Below are 25,414 nucleotides of genomic sequence, written 5' to 3'. Positions count from 1 at the left end.
TTCACTCTACTGCTGTTTGGATATGTAAAAATAAATAAATAAATTGCTGCTGCATGCTCTCTTTGATCATGCACCCAACGTAACGCTGGCCGTTGTTTACACGGGTTTTAAAGGAAAAATCTTGAATCATCAACCTTGAATCATCAACTTGCATGTTAAGTAAGAAATGATCTTCAGAATTTATTTTGTAATGAAATTCTGAGTTGCCCTTTTTTATTTTTTTTAAGGTTTAAAAACAGACAGATTTGGTTTTCTTTGGTTAACAGTTTCCTGCATTGCCCACTGCTGATAATAGCACTAGTGGGATTCATCTCTACCTAAAAAGAGTAATGCAGCAGTGCTTTAATCTGTCTAGCGTTCTCTCCTTTTCATCTATACACTCTATTCAAACACGAAGGGTTCCAAATCTTTAACTTTCACGCCAATACCGCCATCAACATCATGCTTGTCATCTTGTCCATTGCTGTCTGAGCCTCTGCTGTAACTGTGTTGTATTGCTGCATTGCGTGGAACTTTGGCTCCAATGTTTTGGACTCAATCCCTAATTCTTCTGTGTTGATTTATTTATTAATATGACGTTGAATTTCACTGGGCAATAGTGTGAGAAAAGAGGCTCTTTCTCTTTTTGTTTTATGATCTAACAGCGAAACCTGACCGTTATCCCTTATGACTCGTAATAAACGCCATTGTAATTGCACATGCAAACTACAACACCAAACAAACAGTTAGCACCAGAATCGCTAACCAGATCTCACATATTTCAGTGTATTATGTAATGTGTTTCAGGGTGAGGGTTTCCTCTAATCGGGACAGAGGTACATGTACATTAAGAGTTTTTATGTCCCTTAACTACAGAGATTTCTTTTTTTTTTTTTTTTTTTCAGTTCGTGTGCGAGACATTTTTTGCCATAATAGTTTTGGCATTTAGGAAGCGAGACCGAAGTCTCTCCCTGTTCCCATTGTGTTTTGTGTTGAAACAGTGGTTCATATTGTGCCTAAAGCATTGAAAACTGGTTTAGAAGTATTCCCACAGTTAATGTTTCTTTCTTTTTCTTTTCTTTTTTCTGGTTTGAATTCTTTAGAGTTGATTATGTTGGACATGACCATGCTCTGGGGTAAAGGAATGTTTAGGAGGGTGTAATTACTGCTATCAGACTGTAGAGCTGGAGACTCCTTTAGCAGCCTGTGATTTATCTGGCTGGTTTGACTGGGCTAAGCAGCAGAGAAGGAATTGTGGAGACATTCTGACATTTGTTTTTATTCGTCCTGCTTTCATTTGGGGCAGGCGAGGCACGGATACAGAATGTGTGCCCTTCTTTCTGAGCCCTTACAGTGCTGGGCATCATGCACACAGTGCAGATCTTTGAGTTACACTGAGGAGTGGTTAAAGGAGGCTGGTACTATCAGGCACAGCTGATCCAAGAGGCTGACTCTGAAGCCCTGACTCACTCTCTGAGCTCTGCTAGTCTCTGTGAGCGTCATCCAACTATCCTGAACACAATCTAACTGCTGTCTCTGAATGAGAATCGGGGAGGAGAGTGGCGAGCGAGGTTGAAAGGTGGAAAAGGAAGAGGCTGTTCTGAAGTTAGATAATAAGTAGTTTAGTTTCAGTAGTGTTTCATCTGTCTAGTCTGGGTACACACAGGTGTGTCGTGGTGGCAGACATGTGAGTGACGGGGTCAGCCATAAAAGATCTCTGAAAAGTCACTCTGTTTCACAGCTTGGGGCGTCAATGTCTTTATAACTCGTGCTTCTGAATAGCTTTCAGAAAGTAAAGTATGCCAGCTGTGGAATGTTATCTAATGACTTGTTTACGTTTGGTCCTCAAAGTATTTTTGTTTTCTAAAAAAAAAAATGATTGACTGAAGTGACTGACGTTTGTTCTGTTCAGCATTTTAATAATAGAACCACAGCCGGCTTTTGACACCGGTGTGTGCTACTTTCGGCTTAATCAAGTAAAGAGCAGAGTTGTTCTTCACAGTTTGTCTGGAGTCCATCTTGAGTTGGTTAGACAGCAGGAGCCCATGAATTCCTTCCTTCAACCATCTCCCAATCAACCTGAACCTTAGATAAATATCACATGATTTGGCTTTGTTTTCAGCTGCTGATGGATGAAGATGGCATAATCAAAACTAGATAAGAACTATACAATGTTTATCTGATTTTGGGCTGCAAAAAAAAAAAAAAAAGCGCATTTACTCCAGAAAGCTGGTATTCGTGAAAACCCCGTAAATTCAGAAAAATGTTCATGTCCTACCCGTGCTGCTGAGCGTGTGTAAATTTACACCTAAGAAGACAACCTTGTCTTCAAGTTATATAATTTTGCATGGATTACTGCACTTTTAAATCTGGAGTATTCTGTTGAGATTAAATCGCTTTTTGAAAATATAATAATAATGATGATGATAATAATAATATTTACAGCATTTAGCACATGCCTTTTTCCAGAGGGTTTAAGTCTCCATCAAACTTGTGGAAAAAAAAAAAAAATTATTGGAATTAATTGCACAATATGAAAAATGAACATAAACAGATGATGGGTTGGTCTGTCTACGCATAGCTGTAAGCCGTAAACAAATGCAGCTGGCGGAAGATGTAGTGCTCGCTTGTTGTTGTTGTTGTTGTTGTTATTATTATTATTATTATTATTATTATTATTATTATTATTATTATTAATAAAAAATTTATTGGCATAGAAGTGAGTCAAAATAACTTTCACGTATGTCTTTACACTTTTACCCTGATAGTCCATTTTGTGCTCAGTCTTTGCCCTTGAGCTTTTATAGAGTTTTATGGGTGTCACTACATGCATATGAGCTGTGTCAGGAATGTGCTTTGTACTTTATGGGTTATCAATATACGCACAAGTATAAAGTATAATGTTTCTGAAACGTTTGTAAATCTGGAGGAAGATTTTAGTTTAGTTTGGCTTATGCAAAAAATTTCCATACAGCTTTACTAAAAGATTGATAAATGAGATCCAGTGTTCGTGTAGACTTATTGCTTGGACTTATAGAATTGTATGTAAATGTGCGGCGTGTCATTCTTTGTACATTGCTTAACAAATCCACGTGAATATACCAGATTTACTATTCGTGATCATTCCAAACAGGCTAGTTTGGTTTTTGCGGCGCACATGAGAAATGGATTAGTGTAGTCTTGATTGCGTTCCCTGGAGAGGGCAGATATAAATGAGAAGGTGCTCGATACAGTAATAATAACTACAAGTACAAGTTCTACATTTTGTACAAAACAAATAATCTTAAATGGAAAAAATGGGTACAAAAAAAATCCTTGGAAGAAAATCCAAGGGAGAAAGAGTGATGAAAGTGAAGTTAAAACATGTGGTGTACATGTGCAATAATGTTTTATCTGAGGGGTTAATTCAGTGTTGTGTGTTTGCAGATTGTTATTAATAGATCTATAATAATAATAATTATATATAAAAGACGTCTTATTTGTGCTTGAATTCTCATGTCCTTGTTTGCACCCTTTCTTTACTTCCTTGGAAGGAGGAGCAAGGAAAGGAAACTGAGAGGCACAATTAAAGAAATAGGAAACGCCCACTGATTGTATGGAAGCATAGAGAGGACCTTACAAGTTTTTCTTGTATATTTTTGTTAATGTGATGGAATCTTAACCTGGAGTCTGGAAACCAGGATGTCCAATTCTGTTATTTGTGCTAAATGTGCTCCATTTAAGTAGGTGTCATCCAGTCTTTTAAAAATATGAGTAACCGTCCTCCTCCATTTATGTGTGACTGGCCATGACGATATGTCTCTCATCCTCATTTTCACATCTAAATTAAAAATGCCTATTCCTAATGGAGGATTGTGAATTCCATCGAAGATCTAAGCGACTTGTTCAAATGGTGTGAGGTGAATATTGGAAAATACTGAATTAGGGAACTCACAATAGCAATTTTCAGTAATTCACATGAACATGCATGTGAAAAAGCAAGTTTAGAAGCATATATAATGAACAGTTCAATCCAGATAACAGATGAGGAATGAGCCCCTGAAGAGGAGTCTTCTCACTCTCTGTAGACCAGTGTCTCAGTGAGATGTTTGTGTCGTTGTTGCTCGGTTTGGATTTGTGCAAACACTATGAAATACGAGCTTTGCTCTTCATAAACATGCTTTTGCTCCAACCGCACATTGAGGCACAGGGCTGGGGACTGTTCTGTAATTGTGTGTGTGTGTGTGTGTGTGTGTGTGTGTGTGTGTGTGTGTAGGGGAGTGAGGGAGAATGGAACGTAATGAGATGTCTGGAACAGAGGGGTTGTTGGAGGAGCTGGGTTCACCCGTAAAGAATGTATGCTGACTTGCCCAGAGTTCACCCTCTGCAGTAAGAGGAGATTCTTCTGAGGCTTTGCCCCGGGCCTGGCCTCGCTGAAGGCGCCTTTTGAAACGGTTTCCAAGGCCACCGCTCTAGAGCTCGGATAATTGGGATGCACTGCTGCTTTCCAGTTCTGAGCGTTACTCTGCCGTTTCTGTCGCTTAACTGTCGGAGCGGTGCTTTGTCTGCTGTGGATTATGACGGTGCCAAAATGAAGTCATTTCTTGCCCACAGACTAATCAGCTCTGTTTCCATCTGATTTGCGTCCTTCAATTTAATTCGATGTAATTTTGGTCTTCCATAACTGTTTGCTTGGAACCATGCAACCCCGTTGTGCGTTTTAAACACACACCCATAAGAGAGTTTGCTCTTTTCTAAAGGAGCATGTTTGCACATTTTTGTCTCCGTCTCCAGAATGTCTGCCTAACTCCTCACATCCTGTATATTTAGATTTACTCCACAAGGACTTTGCGAGACCTCAAAGAGGTGTTTTGCTTTAATTATTACTTTTTTTTGGGGGGGACTTGTGGTGATTCTGTACAGCTCAAAACTCGCAGTGCTCGATCAACAAGAGGTAACAGACCAGTAAGAGTACTTGTTGCACTAAAAGATCTTAGCTCGGAGTTTATTTTTAAAATGCATTTCTGCTAAGAGCAACCTTTTACTAAAGAGTCATAAGAAATCTTAATGATTCTCATGAATGAGTTTTGTCTGTTTGGCTAATACGGTAGCTAATGAAATGACGATTCTTATAACGCAGCTCTGTTACGTTCTCAGATATGATTGGTTAGATATAAATGTTCTATAACAGCACAGCTCTAACCGTAGTGCCAGATGTAATTCAAATGACAGCTTTATTAAAGCACTCATTCTAATAAATGAATCATTTCTATAGTAACCGCGTAAACAGGCAGTCCGTTCAGGAGTTTTTTTGCGGCCAAAAATGCTCGAGTTTGCTGCGGCTTTTTCAAAATTTGCGATGCAATTTGCAGATATTTGATTTTTTGCTTTTACTTGAATTGGTGAAATTATGCAGTGATGTTTGTTGGTCAATGAGACTATATATATATATATATATATATATATATATATATATATATATATATATATATATATATATATATATATATATAATCTCTATATCTATCTCGTGACACGTGGGAATCGAAGAGAGCTTTGGCTGAATGCGTGTTGTGATGACTTCTTGGCCCAAATTTGATTAATTGGGTAATTTTTGACTAATTGAGTAATTTTTCATAAATCGCAAGCTCTGCCGATTATTGCAGAGTTTGCTTGATTTTGCGTCCGTTTCTGCGATTACAAAATCCTGGAGGGGCTTATATGGCAGATGCTCCACATAATCTAATCTAATAAATAGAAACATGCTGTTATTGAACAAAGAAAACCATGCAATCTTTGATGTGGTGAAGCTTTTTGTAAGGACATGTTTATTTCATGTTTATGGAGGGCTGCTCAAGTGTCAAGTCAGTAGGCCTTTAGGATAGAGGACTGCGCTTTACAGTTAATTGGCAACAGAACTGCATATTGTGTTCATTTTGAGCGGGTGGGGGGGAAAGTGAGGCTGGTGAGGGAACGACTGCTGTAACGTAACCACAACATTGTGTTTTACGTCATTTAAACGCAACTATAAATGGCTAAAAAGTATGACGTTATTCATTTAAACAAATTAAAAATGAAAGTGCTGCTGATTTCAGCTGCTTGAGGAATCGGCACTGACACAGCTGTAAGCAATGCAGGGGAATGCAGGGAAATTGCCTTCCTAGTGCTGTTTTCACTGCACCTCAGGGAGTCGCTTCCACTCTCCACCCTCAACACCACGGCAGAGCAATCCAGCTTCTTGTATGTCTCCATGTGTGAAGGGGTGCGACTGCAAAATTGCAAACTATTGTCTGGACTGAAAAGATCTTCAAGTTCAGTTCAGCGAGGTGTTTCTCGAAAGACCGAGTGTCGTGTTTCATGGGCAATGCCGTCCTCATGTTGTGCTGTGCTCACGTCTGATTGAATGCAGCTGAAGAAACAGCCTAGTAGATTTTCTCATTATGTCCCCACTCCTCCCTTCGCACTGGTTTTGCTTAGTCCTCATTTTTATCCATTGTATCCATTTTATCCATTTTTATCCATTGTGAGTTTCTTTACATTTTCACGAACTTTGACCTGTCTTACATTTTAAAATTTTTTTGCTGTCCTCCTCACACTTTCTCTTGCGCTTATCTTTCATTCTCTCTCTTTGTTGTTCTCACACTCATTCTCTGTGTAAGCATCAGTCACTAGGCATTAGTATTCTGATGCAGGCTTTCTGGACACACAGAGAGGGCTTAAAATCTATCCCCTTCCCCCTCCTGTAGTTTACTTATCAGCCTGTGAGGACACTCGAGGTTTTTTAACTGCACTCTGTTGGCCTTTGGGAACCTGAGGAACACCAGCACAGTGAAGACCGTCTCACTGAATTTTCTTGAACACTCATTGGTGCTGGATCTTTCAGTTTAAAGCGGCTGTGTGTGGCTGTGAATTACAATAAGAGGAAATATGGCTTTTCTAAGCTTGTGAATCTTTCATTATAAAGCTGTTCATCACAGAATAATGCAGAACTGAAGATCTGAAACTTGATGTGGCTGAATTACTGGGTTGTGGCATGAACACGTTGCCTGTCCATGCTCTCGGTAACTGATACTTGCTTTTTGTTTGTTCTCTCTAACTGAAACTGCTGACTGAGAGAGCGTTTCTGAAGCGAAGTTCAGTATCAGGGGGTGGGGCAGTGGGGATAGTGGGATTTGGGGGTGATTTATTGTATAAACTTAAACTATTAAAAGATTGCAAAAGGTTAAAAGAAAGTGAAGGCCTAACTTCTGTATCAACAGTTCTTATCTATTAAATGTATTTTGTCTGGGCTCAACAATAATGTATTAAGAATAATGGTCACTATTTTGCACTATTAAATATTTCAGTATTGAATAAACAATTGTTTATTCACTTATGTATTAGCTAATTTAGTTTGGCCAGTGAAGCTGTGCTGTCTTTATCGAACAATCTCCGCTCATCTCGGAATCAGAGAGAGGGAAATTGCACCGTGGTTGTAAAAGTTAGAATATTGCAATCGTATGAGGTTTGATCGCAAGTTAATACTGAATAAAATCCCCCCCCCCCCTTCCTTTCTAGCATTAGGCTGACCTAATGCTATAATCAATGCATTTTGACACAGGATGCATTTTATTTTTTAATCTAAGGCTTTTTATTTAACTATTTATTTATGAGACTTCACTACTCATGCCCTCTACCTATTATAGAGCATTATTACTTTGTACATCCTACTTATTTATCTGCACAAAAAAAAAAAGTGGTGGAAAAGCATATTTGAATGTAACCTGACAAAAGTAAATGTGTTTTTGCTAAGTTACGTACAAGTGGGAAAAAATCCTTTATTAAAACTACTTTTTGCAAATACATTTTGTTTAAAAATCCACTGCTGCTGGACTCGATTGCGCAAAACTTGGGACTTGGCCATCCTGTTTAAAACTAGAGTGCTGATAGGGATGTACTTGCACAATTCTTCCTCAGATCTTTTTTCAGTCTACTCTAATGATAACTACTCTAATGAGAAATTTTTATATCATGGTATAGTTTTTAAAATGATCACAGCATCAGTATATATGGTTGAGTGATGTAATGTTCCTTGCAGTTGTAGAGCAAAAAATGAAAACCGTGAAAAGTGGAGATGCGTGGTGGTGTTTTTTCATCAGACAGCGATGTGATGCGATTTTAAGAACCACACTCATTAAACACCAATTTAGACAAGCTCATCAATGTCGGTCAATTATGTTTAATCATATTTCAATCATGACCACAGTTTTTGGTTTCCTCAATTAATTAATTATGCAGCCTTGGTACACTGCCTAATTACTGAGGTTGTGCCATATTGAAGAGACATGGCAACATTGGAGAACTGAAGTAGAGCTTGAACACAAAGCTCGCTGTCTGTCACTATTCAGACCGTGAAATTGCATTCTCTTTTGCTAGGTTTGCTGTGAGCGCTTCAGTGGGTAATTTCCCAGCATTGTTGGGACTGGGGAGAGAGCATGGCTACTGTGGCCTTTGGGCCCTATTCTGTGTGGTTGGATAGCAGCGTGAGCAGCCAAGGGCCCAGGGTACTGATTCACACTGAAAATGAGGAGCAGCCGGATCAGGCAGTTAGATTAGGTAACTGTTATGATGTAATTGTTATTAATCATTTAAAATGTATTTTTCATTGGACATGTATAGGGTAAAACTGAAACAGAATATCTACTTGGGTTACAGAACTTGTAAAATCTGCAACCTCTTGTTAATTGACAATCATTTCTATCTTGGATTGAAGTGTTCACATGGGGAATATACAGTATAATGGTAGTGAAACCTTGCTGATGATTAAAGTGCCCATGAAATCAAAATTGGAGATGTGTGGCTTTTAGTATGAATATGTTAGCCTTAAGGTTGACCATGACAAAACTGGCATTTAGAAGATAGATATATATATATATATATATATATATATATATATAATATAATATAATATAATATAATATAATATATACACACTCAAAATTTACACTCTCTCTACCATCAGCTTCTCATCAGATTTTCTGCGCAATCAAATGCTCTCTCGAATCTGAAGTGTCCCGCCCTCAACACTAAAAATCACAGTGCCGAAGTGACCCTTGTTGAGCGAGAGAAGTCATATCGGCAAGCTCGGGTCGTAAGCGTGTCTTTGGCTGTTCGAACGTTAGATTTTTTGTCAAGTACGGCTCAGCTCTGGCTGTGAGGTAAGCTAAACGTTATTTAAAAAGGGGGAGGAGCCACTCGATGTCCCGCCCTGACTTCCTGTTTCAGTGGAAATTACGTCAACACATCGAATAACGCTGTGTGTTTCAAGGCACTTCAAATGCACTAGGTCTGTTTTTGCCCTTGGTATTATGTAACAGAAAGCTGTTGGGTATTAAACACATGAATAATGAAATTTTTGCTAATATTTTAGTAGTTAGAAGGGACAAAGTCATTTGTAGTGCAGAACTGTGTACAAGGTGTAGATTAGAAAAGAAAATGAGATGTATACTTCAGTATATTCTACATTTAGTCCTGGTATACAAATATAAATATTGGTGAATGCATGAATCAAGTTCTACTTTCCTGTCTAATGTGCAAAAGCCCAGTATAGGAGACTAGATGGAATTTTTCTCAGCGTCTAATATTACATTTGTTTTCCCACCATTTATTAAGTCGTAGTCTTTTATAGTTGCTAGACACTGCTAAGCTTTAAATTGTTTACCATTCAGATTTTGATCTGAACATGTTACACCAAAAGAGCTTGGATTTTTATAGATGTGATGCGATGATTTATTGAGGTGGATGCCTAATTGTCCAATCATTTTACACATTATCTTTCTAGCCTGCGGAGGTCGAGATCTGTGTCTTGTCTTGTGGCTCCTAATGGAACCCAGCGCTGATGTCGGGTGTGAGTTGAGGTTCATCCTTGGCGTGGTCCTCATGGGATAATGAAGAACAGCCTTCCAGCTCAGGGAGTGAAGACTGTGAGAAGCTGCTTGACAGAATCCTCTTGCTGTCCTCGCTCCTCAGTTTCACAAAGTGTGCCGGAATGTTCCTTCTCCTCGGGTCAGAAAGTAGCCGGATACTCAAACAGGAAGTCGCTTGTTTAATATCTCCTCTTCTATTTCAGGCAAACTAAGTAGCGGTGTCATGTCAAGGACATCTTCATCTTTTTAGATATGCATGCCCCAAAAAAGCTCAACTTTTTAAAAGAAGATTTAATTGTCTGAATGGATGCAGGGGGAAATTTTGGGGAAGGGGGATGGAAGGAATGTCTTCCAAAAAAGCTGAAGGCTTTCTGTTAATGATTAATGAGCTGTGGTGTTATCAGTCCTGTTTCTAAAAACTTTCATCCAGCTGCTCCTGACCCCTCCCCTCTTCCTCCTCTTCCTCCTCCTGCTCATGTGTTTTAATCCTCATACACCCAGCACATTCCAGCACTGAGGCCCAGTTCACCGCACTGTACTGCACTGCACGCCCCCCCTCCCCATTTCAGCTCCCAGCACATCCTCACGTTCCACACATCCTTAGCCTCTTCCACTCCGGCTTCTATCTTCGTCAGATGAATGACATAATGATAATTAACCGAGCAGGAGGAGGGAAAGGGAAGTTTAACAGTGTTGTCTTACTTTTGTCACCAGAAGTCCATGCACAACTGCAGAGGATGTACGTTGGCCTTGCTCCATTTAAAACAAACAGTAGAAGAATATGAGCACGCGCTTAGATAGAGATTTAATTTTGGCTTCGTTTGGTTTTGTCAGCATCCTGATCCTTATTGTATATCTCTACCAGGAGGAATGCAGCGTTCAGATACTTATCTTAATTTAAACCTCTTTAATTTCCAGAGAGTTGTCTTGTGAATAGTTGTGCGTCAGTACCCCAAAATGAAACCTTTTGTTTTGTTGTATGGGTCTGCTGAAAATGTTTACCCTTGTATACCCCTGGCCCAAGCAGATAATGTTTGCGCAAGAGCAGCAGTACTGCCGTTGACTACGAGAACCCCATTTCCCCCCAACCCCCCCCCCCCCCCCTTCAAAGGATACAGATGCATGCCTGAATCCCCATGTGACATAATAGCTGTGCAGCCATGGCAGCAGCAGGAAGCTCAGAGTCAATGTAGCTCTAGTCAGAGCCCTCTGTGTAGAGATGTGGTCATGTTAGCTGTTGGACCCCCAGTAGCTCTCTTTGTACTGCGTGTGAGGTGCCGGGTTTGTCGTCCACAGGCCAAATTTTTTCTTTTTTCGTTTAAGGTTCAGCTCTCGGTCCTGCCTGGACGCCATGTCTGCATCTGTCTCCACTTCTTACACACCTCCAGATGTGTGCAACTGGCATTTAATAATAGCACTAGTGTGCAAGTGGGACTTTATAAGCCTGAAGCGTGCAGATTTTTGTTATAGCACTGTGTCCTATCCAGTTTTCACATGTGAGAAAAATGTGAGGGGGAAAAACTTCGTTTTGGTTTGTCTGTTAAACCTCCACCCCTCCCCCATCCCCCATCTGCAAGGGCTTTGTATGGTTTCACTTGGGGAAAGGGGCAACCTAGATAGTCTTCATCTTGTTTGGATGATTGTTGTTGTTGTTGTTGTTGTTGTTGTTGTTGTTTGCTCTGCTTGTCTACATAGAAGTCCAACTACATTTTAAGTAAGTTTCAAAGTTCTTGGTGCAGCTTTAGACGCCATCATCTAATGAAAAAGGATGTGCTTCTGAATGTGCCGTACATGATGTACATCATGCCTCTCATGTCTTTTGACATTTGAGCTCTTTTTTACATATTATACCAAAAACAAACAAAGCTTATATTGTGTGTGTGTGTGTGGGGGGGGGGGGGGTGTTAATGCTGTAAGTACAAGTTTATTTGAAATTGGTCTGCTTCTGAATTCTCCTAGTCAATATCTACAAATTCTGCTGTCAGTCACAGTTTTATCATAATGTCTTTTTATAATATCTGATATATGAATTAAGTGGCACAAGTGTTGCTGTTCACTTGAAAAACAAACAAATAAATCTCTAACTTGGCTCTCAGATATGGGTGTCCTGGAGTGGAGTTCACTGGACTTCATAAGGAGACTGCAACCGTCACACAGATACACTTCCTCCATGGACAGGTAACCATTTATTTATTTATTTATTTATTTATTTATTTATTAAGGGTTTAAAAACGATGCAGCAGTTTACCCCATTCATGGAGCGGTTCAGGCTGCAGTTTTTGGACCAGGATCAATTTGTCATGCTTTAGAATAGGAAAAAAATGTAATGTGGGGTGATTATTATTATTATTATTATTATTATTATTATTATTAGTGTCATTTATGGAGTGGTTCAGTTTGCAATTCTTGGGCCAAATTTGATTTCCTGTCATGTTTCAGATTAGATTGAAATGAAATGTGAAAAGTTTTGATCATCTCCTCCAGTTTGGTACAGGCATATTCCCATCGCAATGAGCCATGCTTTTGTCCTTCGGTTTTCCTTGTTCTTGATTAAAAATAGTGTGACTTTGGTGCCAAATCTTGCTGGAGGAAAGCCTTTGCCCGAGTTAGCACCCAGGATGGGGGGGAAAAAAGTGCTGCCATTTTCAGCGTGCATGAATTTTTTTGCATGACGCTGCCAAAAGCACGTCTATGGATCGACGATGACTTGATTCCCATTTTCATAATGGCAGTTTAAGCAGTGCAGCAGAAACCCAATTTCAGATCTGTCAGTTTATCTCACTATTTGATTCTACTAGCAAACGTGCAAGAGCGCTTTGTCTGTTGCTCAGCATACAGATCGATGTGCAACCCTGCTACTTTGATGAGCAAGGTCCCACTTACAGTAGCCTAGAGATGAGGCGTTCTTTGTTTGTTAATTCAAACAAATTACATCACGGCTAGCCGGCCATTAGGTTTGTTGCTATTTAAAATAGTCTTGATTAAATTAATAATCTACTCCTTTTAAGCTTAGCTGCATGCACGCAATGAATGTGCATGACCTTTTGAAATGGTAACATTATTATAATAAAACCCTCACTGCATAAATAATACAGGCTACGAGATAATGCCTGTAATTTGCCAACATAAGAATGCGGCTCACAGCACATGGACTGCAGAACTGTGGATTTTGGTTTTTGTTCAAAACGGCAACACTCCTAATTTTAGGTGATTTGAATTAGTAATATGAGAATTGAAGGCTGGATTTCTCAACTTTTTTTACTGCAAGTGTATTCGATGCAGTATTAGGTGGGGAGACGGGAATAATTAGTTCAACAATGTGTCTGTCCTGCAAAAAAACAAAACAAAACAAAAAAAACCATTCTGAGCCCTAGTACATGTTTGAATTTTCAGGGAAGGATTCTGTCCCTGCTGGACGATAACACTTTGCACCTGTGGGAGACTGTGCAGAAGGGTTTCTGCTCCCACCTGGATGAGGTGCGCTGCTTCAGCTTCCCCGGCAGACCTGGCATCGAGAGCACCTGGTGAAGACTCTACTCAAACTTGATCATTTTCCCCTAATTGCTTATAAAGCGTAGATCTTTGTTATTGTTTAGGTGTTAGCCTTCATGTTGGTGTCTGTAATGAGGAACCATTGGAAGTAAAGTTATAGCATTTTACAGATTGGTTGCCCTAAATGTGATGACCGAGAAAAGTGCATTTAATGATTTTATTCCGGTTCCTCTTTAAGACACCAGCACACCGATTTTATTCATTTAATTTGCATTTATTACGTAATAAATATAAGGAAGATGATTTCATATCTTCATATCAGCCTTTATTTATATCCACAGACTGACTGAATGAAGTTCAGTAATGGCCTTTATTTTATATGAAATAAATATATATTTTATTTATAATGTTTTATACTTATTGTGTGTCATGGAAATGCCTTTGAGGATCGTGATGTGATCTTTTTGGTTATGATGGTTACTGTAGTGCGACGCGTGTGACTGTCCTTATGCCGAAACTGAGCTGTGATCTCTTGGCTGTGGGCACTGAGGGTGGTGGAATCCACTTCCTGGAGCTGCCTACGTTCACACTGCTGAACAAGTCACTGTTCCAAGATGAAATCATGCAGAGGTAATCCGACCCTCCTGACCTTACTGCAAAGCAGGAACATCACAGTTAAGTTATTACATTTTATCATTAGAAGTACAGTTGTGCTCATAAATTTACATACACCTTGCAGAATCTGCAAAATGTTAATAGTTAAAAAAAAAAAAAAAAAAATGGATCCTAAAAATTGCATTCAGTTTTTTTATTTAGTTCTGTCCTGAATAATCTATTGAACATAACAGATGTTTACATACAGTCTACAAGACAGCCAGGTCCTGCACATTATTTACTTTTCCACCATCTTCTGCATATTTGAGCCCTTTCCAGCAGTGACTATATAATGTTCAGATCTATCTTTTCACACTGAGGACGACTGAGGGACTCGTACACAACTATTACAAAAGGTGCAAACATTCACTGATGCTCATGAAAGCAACACGATACATTAAGAAACGGGGGTGTAAACTTTTGAACAGGATGGTCGGTGTAAATTATTTTGTTTAAAGATCTTATTTTTTTCAATTTTGTACTGCCCTTCTGAAGATATATAAAATATTTACATGTTTCTCAGAACACAAAATACTAACAATTTACACCGATTATCCTGTTCACAAGTTTACACCCCCCTCCCTGGCTCTTAATGTATCGTGTTGCCTTCTTGAGCATCAGTGAATATTTGCACTTTTTCTAATAGTCGTGTACGAGTCCCTCAGTCGTCCTCAGTGTGAAAAGATGGATCTCAGCATCATATAGTTACTGTTGGAAAGGGGTCAAATATGTGCAGAAGATGCTGGAAAAGTAAAGAATGTGCAGGACCTGGAGGATTTTTCTGAAGAACAGTTGGCAGCTTAACTGCTCAGGACAAACAAGGGACTCGTGAAGAACTATCACTAAACATAAACACAGTCGCTGATCATCCAGGTAATGACACGCAGTATTGGTAATCAAGCGTGTGTAAACTTGTATGTCTTGTAGACCGTATGTAAACATCTGTTATGTGAAATAGCTTATTCAGGGCAGAATTTAAAAAACTAAATGCAATTTTTATCATCCCTCTTACTTTTTTAAATTATTAACGTTTTGCAGATTCTGCAAGGTATATGTAAATTCATGAGTACAACTGTATGTACGAACTTGGATCATTTTTCTGTGTCTGGCGAGCAAGTGTGTACGTTATCGTACTCGTATGTTATCCAGCTTACTGTGCCTCACTGGTGGGTTGGACACATTCCAACGCCTGCGTCATAAAATGAACATCTGGGGAAACTTCAGACTGGGAGAACTTTACATTGAGGGTAATGCAGAGAATGCTATTGTTTCCTTCCTGCTTTGGCTCTGTGATCCAGGATAATTGACTGTGGAGTGCTTATGTGGTCCAGTGTGCTCAGGGCTAAATTTCCACTCCTGCCTCCACCTGTGGCTGTCCGTTACAGACCCAGGACAGAAGCTTTGCAAGTTTGCCTCCATCATGGCCAAGTTCCCCGACTGCACAGTTTTACACCCCTTTGGAAGAAAATGTCTGGAGATCTGAAGGGGTGTTGTATGGAACTTGTCTAGACGGATAAAACTTTATATAGGCATCCACAGGTTTCTCTGCATTGGTACATTTGACAATTTCCCTCCCAATTACCTTTTAAAGAGAATGGAAAGTAAAGTATGTGGCATTTTGAGCGTGTTACAAGGATTAGCCCGTTTTGCCAGGTGGCTGTAATGATGCCTATTAAAAGACAGAAAATCACACTTGTCTCTTGCTCGGCTGTTAAAGTGGTTGTTTAAGTTAAGGCAAATTACAGCTTTCCCAGCACCTCGTTGTCAGCATGTATATGTTCTCTTTTGCAGGAAGAGACGATGAACCGCCCATTAAACAAGCGCAATTTGGGCTAATGGGCGGCTTCTCTGAGCTACTGCTAATAAGTATGTGTCAGACAGGAAACTACAGAACAAAATGCTTTTGTACCATTTGCCAAATCCTCCGAGCCCTAGTCGAAGGGGTATTTAAATCAGTCGCTGCGTGCTTCACTGGCATATCACTAGGAGTCAGCCTAGAAAAAATATTCTGTTAAAAACAATGTCATGCTTTGTGGTCAGCTGTTTGTGTTTACGTCTCGAGAGATCTGTCTTCAGCCATGTATTGTGCCTTCTCAGAAATGCTTCCCCAGTCAAGATCAGGTCTTGTGCTCTTTTCAAACACATTTTAGTCCATCCATTTTAAAAACCATCATTTAAGCGATCGTGTTGATGTGGGATCTTGAGTTACGTTGAGAATTCACGGAGCTTGATTCTTGGTTTCCGTTCGAGTTCATTGTAATCGTAGATTGAAGTCATGGAGTTGTTGCTCCTCTGGAGGGATTTTGAGGTTTTTTTGTTTTACATGGGGAAATGCTGACAATGTGGTTGTAGCTGTTGTCTGTGTAACATTGTCTCTTGTGGCTTTTAGGGCCAAGTCCTCCTTTTCCATGGGTTCCCCTTGTTTTCTTTCACTGTTGTGGGTGCAGATCAACCTAACTGTGGTTGTACCGTGCACATTCCACCAGTTGAATCTGTGCCACAGCCACAGAGGAATTCTGTACCCTGGTTTTTGATTGGTCAGTCTTTCAAACAGTGTAAGCCAGTGCATGATTTATTGTTTGCATTTACTTTGTTCTTGTACTATGTCAATTTGTATAGACATCCACAAAACTTACGTTTTCTGTTTTTATAATTGCTAGCAAAATGCGTTGTTCAGTTTCCATTACTAACAAAAATACAAGGATTAAACTGATACCCTCTCAGGGTGTTAATGTGACACCCTTGCCCTGTATGTTATATTTTGAATGTGTGTAGAATATATGAATGAGCTGTAATGCAGGGAGCTGCTTGTAATCTCAGCTGAAATATGTAGGACACCCGGAGGATGGATGGAGGAAAGTGGAATCTGCATGCTTTGATCCCACTAAAGAATCCAAATCCAAAGAAAATCTTAGACTTTGCCAAGCATACTTCTCTCACTGGTTTTCTTTTTGCTTTTGCATTTGTCTTTGTTTCTTCTATTTGGAAATTGTTGGGCCTCCCTGTAAGTCGATTATTTTCCCGGTCCATAAAAATGGACGCACAAGATCTTCCATTGCCCTAGAGCAATGTGTGTAAATGAAAAATGTGAGTCGAATGCTTGTTGGCTGTAACGTCCACCCCCCCCCCCCCAATCATGAACTGCTCTATTTTCCAGCCTTCCTGATAGTTACAAGTGTGGGAAGTCTCTGGGACCAGTGGAGTCCCTACAGGAGCATCCCCAGCATCCGGATAAAATCCTCATCGGCTACAGCAGAGGCCTTGTTGTGCTCTGGGACTTCCAAAGCAGACATGTAGACAACCTCTTCCTTGGAAAGCAGGTGTGTGTAGGTGGAAAATCTTGACTGAATGTCACGAACATTTTAAAATGTTAACTTAAAAATGACCTAATTGGTAATAAATGTTTGGGTGGCCATAACGTTTTAACTTACACCCCTGTACCTTTTTGAAAGCAATTTTGTTAGGACCTCCTGTAGGGGTATCATAACTTAACTGAGATTCCATCACAATCTGGTGTATACTTTGTTTGATTTTGTCACTGTGTGTGTGTGTGTGTGTGTGTGTGTGTGTGTGTGTGTGTGACCCCTACAGCAGTTGGAGAGCTTGGTCTGGGTCCGGTCTGGGAACAGCTTTGTCAGTTCCCATAGTGATGGTGGATATATGGTGTGGCCTGTTAGTAGCAGTGCCCTCTGCAATGAACCAGTCTCTTCCACGATCCCATATGGTGAGCCAACGCTCTTAGTTTGCTGCAAGTGGCTTGTTGTTATTAATGGTTGTACTATGTCCAGTCACTTTCTAAATAGTCTCTGTTCATCTAGCCATCCATTTTCCATACCGCTTCTCCTACACGGGGTTGCAGGGGAGCCTGGATCCTGTCCCAGGGAATTCTAAATAGTCTATTTTATTTGTACTTGAGAAGCATGCACACACTGGATATAGTTACGTCTCGTGTCAGTAGTTCTTGTGTCCAAATCAATTCTAAGCCTTTGCACTGATGCAAGTCGTTTCTGACGTTCGCAAGCTGCTACTCAAATTAGGCCCAAGACGAGTCCTATAATTGATGAATGAAGTCCTCTTGGTATCTTAATTGAGTTGTAGTGTAGATTGAGCTTGTTGAAGAAAGTTATTTGAATAGCTTATTTACACATCATAGGATGCCCAATTTGTAAAAGGATTCGAGTCCAAGTTAGTCAGACTTGAGGTCAAGTCCCCAATTTGAGTAATCGCCGATGTTCCTTTAAAGCCAGCCAGTACTATAACTGAGAACACAGCCCATGTGGTGAGCATTCAATAGGAGATGTCCTGTCTTAAGTAAAGACCCTTCTGTAAGCAATCCTGATTGGGTGTGCATATTTCTGGCATTGCATCACAAAGTGTAAATTGTTTTCATTCAGTGGCGTTAAAGTTGGAATGATCTAGAAATGATGACTAAAGGGAAGAGTAAAAGTTTCACCACATAATTGCCAATTGCCTTAATGCTGAAATGTTTGTCTGACGGTTCAATTGTCGCCCTTTCTGTGTCGGATTAGGTTTGCAAAGAGGAGCTTCTATGCCACTGGTGACTCAGACTGGTTTAAAATCCTAGATCTTATCTCTAATATCTACAGTGTAGATCTGAAAAGTAACAATTCCTTAGCAAATCATGCTTCCAGTGCTGTAACATTGCACCTGGTAAATGTTGCATAATGCTTGCATCTGGGCTATAACGAGTCAACCTGGACTAAATACACACGTTTGATCCCCTCTGGTAAAACCAGTTCAGGTCAAATGGTGCTTTTAACCGTTGCTGTCAAAGAGGGTTGGTCAACCTCACAAAGTTTTAGCTCAAACATAATATTGCGGTAAAGTTCTTCTCCAGATGAATTCAAAGAGCTCGTATAAAACCCTGACTGAAATATTGCTGAGGGACAAATGACACACTAGTTGTGGTTTTACTGCTGTTTTCCTGGTTAATGTCCACCCATGGGTTCATGATGATGATGTAGATTCTCATGTGAGTCATCCAGATGTTTGTTTTTGTACATTTAACGTGTTCTCTCTCTCTCTCTCTCTCTCTCTCTCTCTCTCTCTCTCTCAGGCCCGTTTCCTTGCAAAGCTGTGAACAAGATCTTGTGGAGGACCACCCAGTCGGGGTGTGTGTCAGCTCTGGGCAGCAGTGGGTGAAAAGCGAAAGCTTCTATTCCTGCATATTTTAGCTGTGCGTGTTTGACTCAGGAGGATATCCTCTGTGCACTGTGTTTTCTCTGCAGAGCTCCATTGGTGCTGTTTAGTGGCGGCATGCCTCGAGCCAGCTACGGGGACAGACACTGTTTAACAATACTGCAGGACAGCGCACACGTTACCCTGGACTTCACGTCGCGAGTCATTGACTTTTTCACCATCCACTGCACAGACAGAGACAAGGGTGTGTGTGGTTCAGCAGTTAACTGCAGTAGTTTTTAACGGGGAGCCACAATTCATTTACTTTTGAATGCAAAGATTCGCATTTCTTGAAATAGTAAAGCAGTTAATTCTTTTTGTTCTGAAATTCACACAATCATAATGATTGCCGTGATTTTGAATTTTGATTTATGTCATGATATCTAGAGTTTGATGAGCCTTCAACCCTTGTTGTGCTCCTGGAGGAGGAGCTGGTGGTGATTGACCTTCAGACACCTGGCTGGCCCACCATTCCTGCCCCATACCTGGCACCTCTGCACTCCTCTGCCATCACATGCTCCTACCACATCTCCAATGTGCCAGCCAAGCTGTGGGAAAGGATGGTGAGAGCTGGGCAGCAGCAGTGCTCTCTGCAGACACGCACGGTCAGTCTGCTCTAAAGTTTGTCATTTATTTATTTATTTATTTATTTATTTATTGTGAGGATAAGCTTTTTCGTCACAGAAGCAAGAAGATCAGGGATCAGGGCTGCTCTGGTTGTTTTGTGGTTCCCGTTTTCTCATCATTTGTGGTTTCTCGTTTTCTTATTTGCAGTCATGAATATACTTGCAGCAGTACAATGGATGTGTTTGATCAGAGACAGATGCAGTCTGAAACTGCTTACAGCAAAATTGCTTGTGTGTGTGTGTATGTGTGTGTGTATGTGTGTGTGTGTGTGTGTGTGTGTGTGTGTGTGTGTGTGTGTATGTGTATATATATATATATATATATATATAATAAAAAATGTTTGTTACTGCAACATCCAAGCTGTAAGCAATTTCAGACTTCATCTGTCTCTGATCAAACACATCCATTGTATTGCTGCTACTATTGTAGTTATTAGATTTTTATATATCTATCGAATAGCTACAATCTGGTGTAGATATAGTTCTATTAAGATTCAGACTACAGTATGCTCAGTCTGCAGTTCTTAAGTCAGACTCATTGAGTTTAATTTAACAACCTTCGATAAAACCCAACTGGCAGAAGAGCATAAGCTTTTCATGTTTATTACATCAGAGAATGTAAATTATGTCAGACGGTGCTGTCTGATTTGAGATTGCTGATTCGTGAGGCTCGTAACAATATTTCTTGCTGTTTTTACAGAACTGGCCAATATGTGGAGGAAAGAACTTGGCACCTGATTCAAAACAGAAAGAGCTGCTGCTAACTGGGTTAGAGCTTTTTAATTTGATATCTTTTTTTTGTTTTTTTGACTTGAGGGTGGGCTCAATCAGGTTCAGTAGATTTGAGGATGTTCTGATGTTGCAGATGAAAAATGGGAGTGACTTCTTGTTGTTTGTGTGTTAAGGCACGAGGATGGCACAATACGCTTCTGGGATGCCTCAGGAGTGGCACTCAGACCACTCTACAAGCTCAGCACAGCCAACATCTTCCAAACCGACTGTGATCACAACGACAGCCTGACCCAAGCCAACGAAGAGGAGTGGCCTCCATTCCAAAAGGTCAGCGTTTGTTCATGCACATGTGGGTTCGATTTTTATTTATTGAATGAGACCGTTTTAATCAACTTAAAATTTTTTTTTTTTTTAAAGCTTTTGATTATAAACAGCTGTGTGAAGTTTTTCTGCCTTGGCTCTTTGCTCTGCTTGTTTTGATTTTCTATCTCCATCTTTTGCCCTTCCTCTGTCTGGTGAAGAAACTCTGAACCTCAGTCTGGCATGCTTTAGAGATATTCTCTGCAATAATATTTCCTTTTTTTTTTATCACTCTAATTAAATGCAGACTGTCTGAGGCTTGAAATGTTCAGCGCTGAAGACCAAGCAAGCACATTCCTGCCCTGGATGGCACAACTGCTCTGCTTGTTATTTTTATTTAATTCCTTTGTGTCAGCAGAGCCTGTTCTTGATGATTTAGAATAAAGGAATATAATTCATCTGGCTCTTGGACCTTTGGGGTTTAGTGCATATGTCTGGTTCGGCTTATAGAAAATATGTGTTGTGTTTTTGAAGGTAAAAGCATTTTTAAGTACTCTGTGTTATGTAAGTCTGTACCATAGCAGGATATTATGTTGTGTGCTTTTCATTTATTTACAGGTGGGCTGCTTTGACCCATACAGTGATGACCCCAGGCTAGGAATCCAAAAGATCTGCCTGTGCAAATACAGTGGCAAGCTAGTGGTGGCTGGTACTGCAGGACAGGTAGACTTTCTTTTCATGAACCTTGCCCACCCCAGACCCTCCACCCCCCCCGTGTACCAATCCCGTCTATGAGCTAAATACCTAACTTTTCACATTTGGATCAAGTATGTTGGGGAATCTTTCAGAACCCCTGAAGGATGTCTGAAGTATTTTATGTCTATCGTTCCTCCTTGCAGGTGATCGTGATGTACTTGTGTGACGAGAAATCCGATCACATGATTGACGTGGTCACCATGGACCTCCTCCAGGACCGGGAAGGTTTCACATGGAAGGGTCATGACCGGCTACCAGAGAAGTCTGGCTCTGTGGTGTTTGCTCCTGGATTCCAGCCTGTAGTCCTCGTGCAGTGCATGCCCCCTGCGGCGGTTACCGCGGTGACACTGCATGCAGAGTGGAACCTTGTTGCTTTTGGCACCAGTCATGGCTTTGGTCTTTTCGACTACCATCGGCGTAGCCCTGTGCTGGCAAGGTAACACCACTACTGCAGCAACAGGGAAGACATTAAACATTTTCAAAGTTCAAAATTATTGTAAATTTCTAAAAAAAAATTTAAATCATTGTTCAAACAGTTTTTGTTTGACATTTTTAAACAATGTTTCACCTTATTGCATTAATTTCCTGAACAAGCCATTCTTTCAAAACTTAATGATAAAGGTATGACGTTTTCAACTGGATAAAGAACTAAATCAGTAGATCACATCATATTTTTCATTACAGGTGTACACTACATCCCAATGACTCGCTGGCTATGGAGGGACCTCTCTCACGAGTGAAGTCCCTGAAGAAGTCACTCCGTCAGTCATTCAGGAGGATTCGCAAGAGTAGGGTGTCTGGGAAGAAGCGTGTTTTGGTCAGCAGTCAATCCAGTAAAGTGAGTGCTTTTCTGCCACACCGTCAGTCTGATTCAACTCTGAGATCAAGTCACCATCAACAAAAATCCAGCATAAGACTGAGAGCGAATTTATGAATAGATATTTTCCACTCAGTCTGGACAGGGGTCTTCCATTTTCTTGACAGTTACTGTCTAAATATCGTAACTATTTCATCTTTTGCAGAGAGTTCCTTCTCAATGCTTCATTGTTCATCAGCTAATTAACCCATCATGAGTTTCATCAACTGTGGCGCGCAAACGCTGTTGTCTGTCTGCCTGATTCTGTCCATCTGGCTTCAGGTCCAGGAGGCTAATGCTCAGCTAGCCGAGCAGGATGCCGAGGTGACGCCGGTACAGAGGCGGATCGAGCCCCGTTCAGCTGATGATTCGTTATCTGGGGTGGTGCGCTGCCTCTGCTTCGCTGATACCTTCCTTCGAGACGGTATGAGCAAATCGGTATTACGCTCTGCAGATGGTGCATACAGTATCCACAGATTTCCACCCAAGGAAGGATCCTGTTCGATGTTTGAAGCACAATTTCCTATTTCTGAAATGGAGAATCAGAATACTTTAAAGATTTCAGGACACCACTAATAGTATATTGTCTAAACAAACAAAAAAAAGCCTGATGAAGACTAAACATGATGAAGATTATCTGTACTGGACATTATTCACATTCAAACATGTATTTGCAGCTGAGAGTGTTAATGATTCGAGACATAATTCAAACTCGATTGCAAAATGTGTATTTGCATTTTAGTGCACAGCAATGTGCACAGTTCAACGACTGCCAATATTGAAATGTCCAAGTTGAATGTCCAAGTAACATTTCATTTTCATTATCTAAACAGGTCTGATTCTGCCATATTTTCAAAAATCCATAGCTATCGTTCCATTTGTGATTGCATCATCTCGTGCTGCAACCCGTGCAGCCTTTGCAGTATGGGTTGCATTCTCATTTTTACCGTCAGTGCCTGGTTCATCCACCTGAAACCCGTGAATCGTCTGATGCAATTTTGCAAACTCCGTCTCCATTAAAATGGTGTTTGTGAAAGCCAGAAACTCTCCCAGCAGCCCAAGAGTCAGCTGTGAATAGTCCTTTTGGGTATGCGTTAAATTGTCCCTAGCCATTATCTCCATATTTATTTCTAGCATAACAAGACCATCTGCCATCACGCTTGGAACAATCGTTAACGGAGAAAATGCAAGTAAGTTGTTGTGTAGTGATGAGAGGGTACAATTGTAAATGGAAGGATTGCTGTTACATTTATATGGCAGAATCCGACCTGTTTAGACACTGAGCATTAAACACCACATGGACTTTTTGTATTTTAAGTTTGGCAGACTTTGTGCATTGCTGTGCACAAAAATGCAAATACAAATATTCTGCAGTTGAATTGAATTATGTGCACTCAAGGGAAATGCAATCTTATTAACATTTGAATAAAGTCTGGAAAACGCTCTTATTGAAGACCATAGCGACTCACCCAAACTCATGTGTTTTACTGATTATGCTGGGGTTGGAACCGTGTCAGATCTTTGTCTGGACCACACACCCAAGCCATTCTGTCTTCAACATCTGCACATCATTCCTTTAAATGAGGCACTTGCACAATCCAGGTCCAATGGCTGGGAATAGTACTCAAAGGAGGGATTTCGTAAAAAGCGTTATTGTTAGTTTAATGCAGTTAATCGGTGTGATGTGTAATCGTTCTGAATTTACGGTGGTGTTTAATGGTTAAATTTATTGTATGTTTATACCGTCCCAGGTTGAGAAATATATCTGGGAATGAGAATATATTATCTGGTGTAGTATTATAGTTCAAATGAGCACATAGGGAGAGGTACTGATGTGGTAGAAGTAGATAATGACTTCCATTTCTCTGAAATTTTAGACTGTTCTACTCCGACTGGGTGAAATTGGAAGAGCTCGACACATACCTGAAGCTTTCACATGCTGATGAGTAATATTTTTCCCCCCCTCACTCAGGAACGCACCATGGCCCTACCATGTGGGCTGGGACAAATTCGGGCAGTGTGTATGCTTACGCCCTGGACGTGCCCTCGCAGGAGAAGTTCTCAGAGCGGAGTGTGGAGGCTTTGCTGGGGAAAGAGATCCAACTCATGCACAGAGCTCCAGTTGTGTCCATTGTCGTGCTGGACGGCAGGGGAAACCCTCTTCCCGAGCCCTATGAGGAGTCAAGAGACCTGGCTAAAGCTCCTGATATGCAGGGCAGCCACTCGGTCCTGATTGCCTCTGAAGAACAGTTTAAGGTGAGAGTTGCAGGACATGGTGGGCTGCTGATCAGTGCAGATAGCCAGTGAAAATTCATTTTCTTTAGTTCTGAGTACAGCAGTGAAACATTTTTTCTTCACATAGAAAGCACGTTGCCTTTGGCAGAGTCATGATGGAGAACTATAACTGGGTATAATCTGGATTGGGGGGAAAAAAAACCTCGTTATTCTGTGTTTCCTATCTATGCAATAATCATTAGGTCTCAAAATTGTAGACTGGTATAATGGAGGTCCGTTAGTGCTGAAACAAAACGTATGTGAAATAAAATGTAAACATATAATGATTTCAGAGAGTTTGTGCTCCATGTAGACTGGTGTCCAGAAAGCCTTAGTGTTTAATCCTTTTCTCTTTTTTTGGTTAATACTTGTTGGTACCTATTAGTGCTATAATACACATTATGAGAATGACTCCCAAGTCGTCCCATACTAATCCACTCACCATGAAAGATCCAAGTCAGGGGTGTCCAATCTTATCTGCAAAGGGTCTGTGTAGGTGCAGGTTTTCATTCCAGTCAAACAGGAGCTGCACCTGATAGTCCATTGAAGGTTAAGATCAATTGATTTTAAACAGTTGGAATCAGGTGTGGCTCTTGCTTAGTTGGAATTAAAACCTGCACCCGTACCGGTCCTTTGCGGATAAGATTGGATACCCCTGATCT

The 25,414-nt window shown here is 40.4% G+C and overlaps 1 protein-coding gene across 1 annotated transcript in view; it reads left to right on the top strand.

Moving 5' to 3' along the window:
* llgl1 (LLGL scribble cell polarity complex component 1) overlaps positions 1-25,414 on the top strand; it is a 37,182-nt gene that overhangs the window by 5,090 nt on the left and 6,678 nt on the right. The window contains exons 3-17 of the mRNA XM_053612709.1: positions 11,960-12,041; positions 13,257-13,387; positions 13,842-13,985; positions 17,167-17,329; positions 17,601-17,733; positions 19,087-19,141; positions 19,259-19,413; positions 19,596-19,813; positions 20,535-20,602; positions 20,740-20,893; positions 21,485-21,589; positions 21,766-22,058; positions 22,307-22,460; positions 22,761-22,902; positions 24,451-24,734. Of these exons, the coding sequence (XP_053468684.1) occupies positions 11,960-12,041; positions 13,257-13,387; positions 13,842-13,985; positions 17,167-17,329; positions 17,601-17,733; positions 19,087-19,141; positions 19,259-19,413; positions 19,596-19,813; positions 20,535-20,602; positions 20,740-20,893; positions 21,485-21,589; positions 21,766-22,058; positions 22,307-22,460; positions 22,761-22,902; positions 24,451-24,734 (2,281 nt within the window). The remainder of the gene's footprint in view (positions 1-11,959; positions 12,042-13,256; positions 13,388-13,841; positions 13,986-17,166; positions 17,330-17,600; positions 17,734-19,086; positions 19,142-19,258; positions 19,414-19,595; positions 19,814-20,534; positions 20,603-20,739; positions 20,894-21,484; positions 21,590-21,765; positions 22,059-22,306; positions 22,461-22,760; positions 22,903-24,450; positions 24,735-25,414) is intronic.

The sequence above is a fragment of the Ictalurus furcatus genome, chromosome 24, assembly GCF_023375685.1.
Source record: "Ictalurus furcatus strain D&B chromosome 24, Billie_1.0, whole genome shotgun sequence".
Classification (NCBI taxonomy): Eukaryota; Metazoa; Chordata; class Actinopteri; order Siluriformes; family Ictaluridae; genus Ictalurus; species Ictalurus furcatus.
This window is presented reverse-complemented; position numbering and strand designations above follow the sequence as displayed.